Source organism: Hyla sarda, chromosome 7 (genome assembly GCF_029499605.1).
Source record: "Hyla sarda isolate aHylSar1 chromosome 7, aHylSar1.hap1, whole genome shotgun sequence".
Classification (NCBI taxonomy): domain Eukaryota; kingdom Metazoa; phylum Chordata; class Amphibia; order Anura; family Hylidae; genus Hyla; species Hyla sarda.
In genome coordinates this window covers 41,911,131-41,921,124 of record NC_079195.1, presented here as the reverse complement: position 1 = coordinate 41,921,124, position 9,994 = coordinate 41,911,131, and the positions used below count along the sequence as shown (strand labels likewise).

The window sequence follows — 9,994 nt, the reverse complement described above, 5'->3', positions numbered from 1 at the left end:
CTAGTATGTTGCTTCTTTTTAGCCCTTTTTTGTCGCACATCGAATATTTTTCGGTAGGGTTCTCCTGAGCCGAAAAAAGTTGGAAACCACTGACCTAGATAGTCTTAAAAAAATCCAATTTACCAATGAGAAGTGCCTAAAACTTTAATTTTAATTTTATTAAGGTCACTGTTAAAAACCACCATAACAAAATAAATGCTCCAAAGAAGAAATAATAAATAACAAACTTCACTACTTGTAGAGCAACGGAGGGTAAGTGGTAATATTCACCACTTAACATACAGTTCCACAGTCCAAATGCTTACAAGTGCAATACTGTACAATAATATATGAATTCAGGTAGAGAAAACAGACATGGTCGCACATTCACAATATGTATTTTGATCTACTTGCTTCTCAGCATAAATTGAAAAACGTACAGGTTGTTAGTATACATTTTGATCAAAAAGTACAAGCCCACTTGCCACGTCAAGGCCCCCTATTTAGAGTGGGTTCCTAACGTCCCTACATAAAATGGCATAGCACTGGGCGGCGCCCACCACTGCGCAACACCAATGCCCAAAGGGGGAACGACCCACTGGCAGAGCGGCCCCAATGCCACTCAAATCAGTCCCTAGGCCACACCTCCCCACAGACACGGTGCCACGGCAGCAATGGAGGCCGCACCACACCACACCAGTGCGAACAAGGTGTAAAAGTACACTTACCATGTGCTCCCAGTCAGACTGGGAGGCTGCCAGAAATGGGAGGGCCATGTGTAGCTACCTGCCACTTTATATAGGGTTGGTCTGAGGGGGTGGGGCAGAGTGCAGACCAAGTGAAACAATAACAAAAGGAGAGGATAGAAAACACAATGTGAATTCAGGAAGAGAAAACAGACATGGTCGCACATTCACAATATGGATTTTGATCTACTTGCTTCTCAGCATAAATTCAAAAATGAACAGTTTGTTAGTATACATTTTGTTCAAAAAGTGCAAGCCCACTCGCCACGTCAAGGCCACCTATTTATAGTGGGTCCCTCCACCGCCCACCACCGCCGCAACACCAGTGCCCACAGGGGGAACGACCCACTGGCAGAGCGGCCCCAATGCCACTCAAACCAGTCCCTAGGCCGCGCCGCACAGCACTTCACCACTTGTAGAGCACTTCACCACTTGTAGAGTGTTTGGTAATACTCACTACCTAACATACAGTTCCACAGTCCAAACGCTCACAAGCACAATACTATACAGCGTGGCCTCAGCGTCAACAGGAGAGTACAAATACCTTAATATGTAAAGTTACAAGAGGTAATTTCACATGGTTGGGTTATTTATTGCACAAAGAAATGATATAGCACAGGCTCGGGTAAATTTGGAGCTATCCTACGTCCGGTCTCGGCAATGGCCTCTGCCATTGCCGAGGCCGGACATAGGATAGCTCCACTGAGCGCTGCTCCGCAGAGTATTCGAGGGGTGCCGTGAGTAAGAGGAGGAAGTTTACTCAGACGCAGCATGGTTGGGGATAGTGTGTAATATCAAATGTGCAATAGAGTGGGGGCTTGAGCAATTCACTGAATGTTATATACTGGGGCATTGTATATGTATGTGCCATGTGATCATTCACTACAGCCTGCTATTTGTACTAGAGATCACAGTTTACAGAAATAGGGTAAGTGCAATATTGTGGCTGTGCAATTTATTATGTGCAATTGTCATTGTGTGCAATATTTACCCGAGCCTGTGCAATATCATTTGTTTGTGCAATAATTAACCCTACCATGTGCAATTACCCCTTGTAACTTTATATATTAAATTATATGTACTCTCCTAATGATGCTGAGGCCACGCTCAGTAGAAACGTGTTGAGAATCATATATTATTGTACAGTGTTGCGCTTGTGAGCGTTTGGACTGTGGAGCTGTATGTTAGGTGGTGAATATTACCACTTACCCTCCGCTGCTCTACAAGTGGTGACGTTTGTTATTTATTATTTCTTCTTTGGAACACTTATTTTGTTATGGTGGTTTTTAACAGTGACCTTAATAAAATTTAAGTTTTAGGTTGCTTTGGAAAGGGCTCTGGATAGGCCGTATAACTATCCTTTCTCTGTATACTAGATAGTCTTAAACTGTACTTATTTTAACCCCTTAAGGACGCAGCCCATTTGGGCCTTAAAGAGTACCTGTCATCAACTAAACTTTCCTGATCCCCCTTCCCATCTGTCCCTTACTCTAACTATGCCTATCCCTGTGTTTATTGAGGTTTAAAACACTGTGGAAATACCTTTTTTTATACCTCTTCATTAGCTCAGGAGCACTGTCTTTCTGAAGGGTGGAAGGAGACGGGTCCCGGCAGGCATGGTGTCACATGAAGCCTGGCCGGGACTCTGCTTCTGCCAGTCTTCCTGTATGCTGCTCTCCCTCTGCAGCAGTGTTTCCCAACCAGGGTACCTCCAGCTGTTGCAAAACTAAAACTCCCAGCATGCCCAGAAAGCCAACAGCTGTCCAGGCATGCTGGGAGTTGTAATTTTGCAACAGCTGGAGGCACCCTGGTTGGGAAACACTGCTCTGCAGTGTGCATACAGACTAAGTACAGGGGAGGGACAGCATCCTCTGTCTCTCTCTCTCTCCTGTGTCTCTCTGCACTAAAAAGTCAATGCTGAGAACCAGGGGAGGTGGGGGCAATTACAGAGCAGCAATTAAGATGAATGCCGGGGGGGGCACAGAGCAGGGAGTGCAGTGAGATAATACAATGTATAAGATAACGTGTGGTGAGGGGCAGGGAGAACACAGAGCAGGGGGAGGGGGAGGTGACTGGCCTCTGTTATATGAGAGGCATGTGCAGGCTTGTAGCTCACAGTGCTGCTCCAGGCTGGGAGCGAGTCCTGAGCTGAGAGTACTGAACTTCCTGTGGAAGGACCAGAGCCCTTTCAGCATTAGTCCTAAAAGCTGTACACTTACTATGAAAAGCATAGGAAGCTGCCTGCAGACCAGGCATAGAAGAGAGACTCCTAGTGGCCAACAGTATAAAATGAAAAAACTGGTATAAATATTAATATTTTTAATGAAGATACATTACAATATGTCTTCATTAATGATTATGAACAACATATTAAAAGTTTTTGTTGATGACAGGTACTCTTTAACCCCTTAAGGACCTGGGCTTTTTCCATTTTTTCATTTTCAATTTTTCCTCCTTAACTTTAAAAAATCATAACTCTTAAAAATTTTCACCTAAAATTCTATATGATGGCTTATTTTTTGCGTCACTAATTATACTTTGTAATGACATTAGTAATTTTACCCAAAAATCTACGGTGAAACAGGAAAAAAAATCAATGTGCGACAAAATTGATGAAAAAACACTATTTTGTAAGTTTTGGGGGGCTTCCGTTTTTACGAAGTACATTTTTCGGCAAAAATGATACCTTATCTTTATTCTGTTGGTCCATACGGTTAAAATGATACCCTACTTATATAGGTTTGATTTTGTATCACTTCAGAAAAAAATCATGAATACATGCAGGAAAATTGATATGTTTAAAATGGTCATCTTCTGACCCCTATAACTTTTTTATTTTTCTGTGTTTAGGGCGCTATGAGGACTCATTTTTTGCGCCTTGATCTGAAGTTTTTAGCAGTACCATTTTTGTTCTGATCAGACTTTTTGATCAGTTTTTATTCACTTTTTTGTGGTATAAAAAGTTATAAAAAATGCGCTATTTTGGACTTTGGATTTTTTTTGCGTGTACGCCATTGAATGTGCGGTTTAAAAAGCGGTATATTTTTATAATTTGGAAATTTCCACACGTGGCGATACCACATATGTTTATTTTTATTTTTATTTACACTGTGTTTTTTTTATTCTTGGAAATGCCGGGTGATTCAAACTTTTATTAGGGAAGGGATAATTGAAAGGGTTAATGATTTTTTTACACTTTTTTAATGCAATATTATAGCTCCTATAGGGGGGGCTATAACATTGAATTAACTGATCTTTAACACTGATTGATTCATCTCCATAGGAATGGATCAATCAGTGTTTTCGGCGATTGAATGCTCAAGCCTGGATGACAGGCTTGAAGCATTCAATCGGCGATCGGACTGCAGGAAGGAAGGTAAGAGACCTTCCTTCTGTGCTACAGCTGTTCGGGATGCTGCGATTATACAGCGGCGATCCCGAACAGCTCCCTGAGCTAACTGGCATTTTTTACTTTCACTTTTAGCCGCGTGGCTCAGCTTTGAGCAGGCGGCTAAAGGGTTAATAGCGCGCGGCACCGCGATCAGTGGCGCGCGCTATTAGAGGCGGGTCCCGGCTTCACTATGACGCTGGGCCCGCCGCGATATGATGCGGGGTCACCGTGCGGGGTCACCGTACTCATACGTCCTGGGTCCTTAAGAGGTTAAGGACGCAGACAATAAAATTTTTACGTTTTTGTTTTTTCCTCCTCGCTAGAGATGAGCGAACTTACAGTATATGCGATTCGTCACGAACTTCTCGGCTCGGCAGTTGATGACTTATCCTGCATTAATTAGTTCAGCCTTCAAGTGCTCCGGTAGGCTGGAAAAGGTGGATACATTCCTAGGAAAGAGTCTCCTAGGACTGTATCCACCTTTTCCAGCCCACCGGAGCACCTGATAGCTGAACTATTTTACGCAGGAAAAGTCATCAACTGCCGAGCCGAGAAGTTTGTGACAAATCGAATTTACTGTAAATTCGCTCATCTCTACTCCTCGCCTTCAAAAAATCATAACTCTTTTAAATTTTCATCCACAGACTAGTATGAGGGCTTGTTTTTTGCATGACCAGTTTTCCGTTGTAAAATGCCATCACTCACTTTACCATTAAATGTATGGCGCAACAAAAAATAATACTATTTGTGTAGAAAAATTAAAAAGAAAACCGCAATTGTGCTAATTTTGGAAGGTTTTGTTTTCACGCCGTAAAATTTACGGTAAAAATGACATTTGTTCTTTATTCTTTGGGTCAATACGATTAAAATGATACCTGTGATTATACACTTTTCTACTACTGTTGCGCTTAAAAAAAATCGCAAACTTTTTAACCAAATTAGTAAGTTTCAAATCCCCCTATTTTGAAGACCTATAACTTTTTCATTTTTCCGTATAAGCGGCGGTATGAGGGCTAATTTTTTGCGCCGTGATCTTTACTTTTTATTGATACCATATTTGCTTATATAGAACTTTTAATCCATTTTTATAAAAAAAATTGGGGAATAAAATGTCATAAAAAAGCATCTATTTTGGACTTTTTTTTATTTTTACGTTCACGACGTTCACCGTACGATATCATCAACATTTTATTTTAATAGTTCAGATATTTATGCACGCGGTGATACCAAATATGTATATAAAATTTTTTTTAACACTTTGTGGGGGTGAAATAGGGAAAATGTGACAATTTATGTTTTTATTGGGGAAGGGTGTTTTTCACATTTTTTTAAATCTTTTTTTTTACTTTTATTTTTACACTTTAATAGTCCCCATAGGGGACTGTTTATAGCAATCATTCGATTGCTAATACTGTTCAGTGCTATGTATAGGACAAAGCACTGATCAGTGTTATCAGTCATCTTCTGCTCTGGTCTGCGGGAAGGCAGATCAGAGCAAAAGACGTCGGGAGACGGCCGGAGCAAGGTGAGGGGACCTCCGTCTGCCAAGCCGCGACAGCGCTGCGGGCGAGCCGATCATCCATTTTAGTGACCGCGATGCTGCAGATGCTGTGATATGTATTGATCACGGCATCTGAGGGGTTAATGGCAAACATCCGCGGTATCACTGATGTCCGCCATTACCAGCGGGTCCCTGGCTGTGATCAGCAGCCAGGACCAAACGTGAATGATCCGGGCATCGCTCCGATGCTCGCGGTTATGCTTAGGACGAAAATGTATGTCCTGGTGCGTTAAGTACCAGCTCACCAGGACGTCCTGCATTTACGTCCTGCGTCCTTAAGGGGTTAAGCTAATTTCTCCCCATTTCATATCCAATTCGCCCCATTTTATGTTTAGTCAGTGAACATGAAATTGGGGGGAGATGGCTATATAAAATAGGGGGATTGGAAATTAAATAGGGGGAATTTCACCATTTGTTTATAATATCGAAATCACAATATTTACCTCCATAAACACAATCACACTTATCGTGCAGCCCTAATACACACACATACACACAAGTACAAACACATACACACACATATACACAAACACATACACACATGTACATACACAAACACATACACACACATATACACAAACACATACACACATGTACATACACAAACACATACACACATGTACATACACAAACACATACACACATGTACATACACAAACACATACACACATATACATACACACGCACATATACACATATACACATACACACTCATATATATATATATATATATATATATATATATATATATATATATATATATCCCTCTTGTTATTAATAGTCTTTTTAAGGTCTTGGGAGGAGATTTACATTTTTCTGTTTGGGGTTTGGACACAGCTGGGTCGGTAGAGAATATTTTTTAAGGGGTAAAGTGGAACACAGAACAAATGCAGCAATTTTTTTCTTAATTTTTTTTTTTTAATGAAGTAAACGAGATAAAGGTAAGCAATGACTTTTCTTCAGTCTGAAGCGCGGTCCTCATCGGCAGGAAGCAGTGAGGAGGAGGAGGATGACGGAGGTTCTGATTCCATCTCTGCTTCTTTTTCGTCCCTCTCTATAAATAGGGCCGTGGCCATGAAGAAGGCCCCTCCGATGACTGCCATTATGGTGGAGGTCATGAGGGCATACTCCAGGCTGCGGTATTTCAGAAGAGGGGATTTGGCATATCCTCGTTCGTAGGTGTCAGATATCAGGCCGATGAGGTACGGGCTGCCGGCGTCACCTAGGAGGTGATAGATTGTCATCTGCAGGGCCAGAGCTGAAGATCTCCTCCACGGAGTTACTACTTTTAGTATAATGTCAGATATGAGGGTGAAATTCACTGACAGAAGCGTCTCTCCGATGAAGATGAAGATGTTGGTGGCAACGAGGCTGATGTTGCCGAAAGTCAATGCCAACAGAAGAAAAGGGGCGGAGAGCATCATCGCGCAGCCACACACAAGCGGATCGGCCCGTGGGTTGGATTTGCGATATCTTTTACTTATCTCCGACCCTGCTACAACTCCCAGAATGCCGGAGACGACTGTAACCACACCAAATATTAGGATGTCGTGATAGTCACACGGTTCAGTGCGGCAGGGGTCCTTCTCTTGTAGGAGTGTTCGTGCGTGGGTCAGGTATGACGGACCCCATACACCTATGGCTCCCACTATGAAGGATACAGCCGTCGATCCCATGGTTGTTAACATGAAGCTTCGATTTTTAAATAGTTTTTTCAGATCTGTTGCCCATTTAGCAAACTTCTGGGATTTGTTGTTCTTCTTCCCGTTTGTAGTCGTTCTTGGAAGCTCCTTTGTGACCAAAATCATCAAAGCCACAGCTATGAGGCCCAGTCCAGGGGTGACCCGAAACGCCCAGTGCCAATCACCCCTTGCTGCATCAGTCACTTTGGGCCCGATGATGTATCCTAGTCCGCAGCCTACAGGTATGACAGAGTAAAACACGTTCAGCATGCGGGTCCGCTGGTCACTTGTAAAAAGGTCTGCAATGATGGAGGGGGCGATGGTGCAGAAAGTCGCCTCTCCGGCTCCAACCAGCCCACTCGTCAGCAGGAACAGCAGGAAATAACCGTCAGGGATGAATGACAAGGTAAGTGTCATGCTCAGCCAAACGATGACTCCTGCGCAAACAGTATATTTCTTATTACAGTGGTCGCCCAGATATCCGGCAATTGGTGCGACCAGCACGTAGCTTCCAATGAACAATGTATTCAATAAGCCGGACAGACTAGCATTGGTGTCATATGCTTTCTGTATATAAGGCAGCACCCCCGCCACGCTGGAGCGATTTGCATAGATGAGCAAATTAACAAAGGCGAGGATCACTACGGTGATGATGGAACGTGCGGTGGACATCACGCTTAGAGATGGCAGGTTCTGCCTCTCAGGGATATCGCCCTTTTCTACATCCATATCACTATGGTCCTCCATTGCTTCTTCCTCCTCCTTCAGCAATGGGTCTTGTGGAGAGGCCATGGTCACAGGTCAGAGCCTGAAAACACTAGAGAGAGAGAGAGATAAGTGAAGACATTAGTCAACATGTCATCATTCCTGTCATTATACAATAGATCCTTCATACAGAGCAGAAATGTCCAGCACAGAACCACAAGATAACACTAAGACCATCGCAGCCTCAGAAGAAGACGCTTCTCTATAAGTGTTTTATATGGAGACGTCTTCCCTGAGGTCACCAATGTCTGATAACCCTAAACCTGTCCGGTCCTAGTAATATCTGATAACCGTGAACCTGTCCGGTCCTAGTAATATCTGATAACCCTGAACCTGTCCGGTCCTAGTAATATCTGATAACCCTGAACCTGTCCGGTCTTAGTAATATCTGATAACCCGGAACCTGTCCAGTCCTAGTAATATCTGATCACCCTGAACCTCTCCGGCCCTAGTAATATCTGATAACCCTGAACCTGTCCAGTCCTAGTAATATCTGATCACCCTGAACCTGTCCAGTCCTAGTAATATCTGATAACCCTGAACCTGTCCGGTCCTACTAAGATCTGATAACCCTGAACCTGTCCGGTCCTAGTAATATCTGATAATCCTAAACTTGTCCGGTCCTAGTAATATCTGATAACCCTGAACCTGTCCGGTCCTAGTAATATCTGATAACCCTGAACCTATCCGGTCCTAGTAATATCTGATAACCCTGAACCTGTCCGGTCCTAGTAATATCTGATAACCCTGAACCTGTCCGGTCCTAGTAATATCTGATAACCCTGAAGCTGTCCGGTCCTAGTAATATCTGATAACCCTGAAGCTGTCCGGTCCTAGTAATATCTGATATCCCTGAACCTGTCCGGTCCTAGTAATATCTGATAACCCTGAACCTGTCCGGTCCTAGTAATATCTGACAACCCTGAACCTGTCCGGTCCTAGTAATATCTGACAACCCTGATTCTGTCCTAGTAATGGCAGATTATAAGGGCTTGGCTGTATGGTCACTGGGTCATGGGAACTTCATACTGTAGATACAATTGGGCTATCCTGCTATATACATTTACTAATAATGAACCTACCCCACCTCATTGGGATCTATCCGTACCCTATATGACTTTTTGCCAATAGTTGATATGAAAACATTTTCCCTTTCGGAGTACCCGGAGTACTTCTATTGTTAGTACACAGAATACTATTATATACTATTATACTTCTGCCCTAATCTTTCTGTCATTCTTTTACTACACCACCAAATCTTTCTCATAGACTTATATCTTTTAGAACTTTATGAATTAGGACTCATTTTCTTGGGGGCTTTTTTGGGCGTAATTGCATTTTAGCACTTTTGCAAGAGGAAGCTCTGGTCATGATACTATCTGTGCGTTTTATTATGTTTAATGCCTAAGCCAAGTATTATCACAATGCTATGAGGAACATAACTTTTTTTATTTCTTTTGGAAATTCATTGCTTGTTTTTTTTGCAAAAAAAAAAACAACAAGAAAAAAAAACCTGACAAACAAAATGCCCTGTGTATGTATGAATAGAAGAGGCTGAGACTTACCTTGTGGTTCTCTCTTCAGACAAGGAACGGTCAAAATCTTGAATTCTCTATCGCAAATAGAAACTCTCTAAGAAACACTTTGCACCACAGGTTGTGAATGCAAAACACACTGAAGAGACTGCGGCCGGCGCGCAGCTCTTTGTTCAGCTTACGGTGACATCATCACAAGCATGTGTGACATCACAGGGTTCTAAACCATCTTCAGGTATGTGTATATCTGTATAGTAAATGTGAGGAGCCGTATTAGTCCAGTGATGCAGATTGTAATACCTTTTTTATTGGACTAACAGAATGTTCTAGAGACA

At 42.5% G+C, this 9,994-nt stretch overlaps 1 protein-coding gene across 1 annotated transcript; it reads right to left on the bottom strand.

The window, feature by feature from the left end:
• Positions 1–6,605: 6,605 nt before the first annotated feature.
• Positions 6,606–9,788, bottom strand: LOC130281769 (protein spinster homolog 1-like). The gene is made up of 2 exons (XM_056529366.1): positions 9,690–9,788; positions 6,606–8,176 (listed from the first exon to the last, which is right to left on the bottom strand). Exon 2 carries the CDS (start codon positions 8,149–8,151, stop codon positions 6,637–6,639), a length of 1,515 nt encoding a protein of 504 aa, XP_056385341.1. The 5' UTR covers positions 8,152–8,176; positions 9,690–9,788; the 3' UTR covers positions 6,606–6,636.
• Between the last annotated feature and the right edge of the window lie 206 nt (positions 9,789–9,994).

Excerpts from the sequence above, each read along its gene's own strand:
- LOC130281769 (XM_056529366.1), bottom strand. The coding sequence starts at position 8,151 with ATGGCCTCTCCACAAGACCCATTGCTGAAGGAGGAGGAAGAAGCAATG.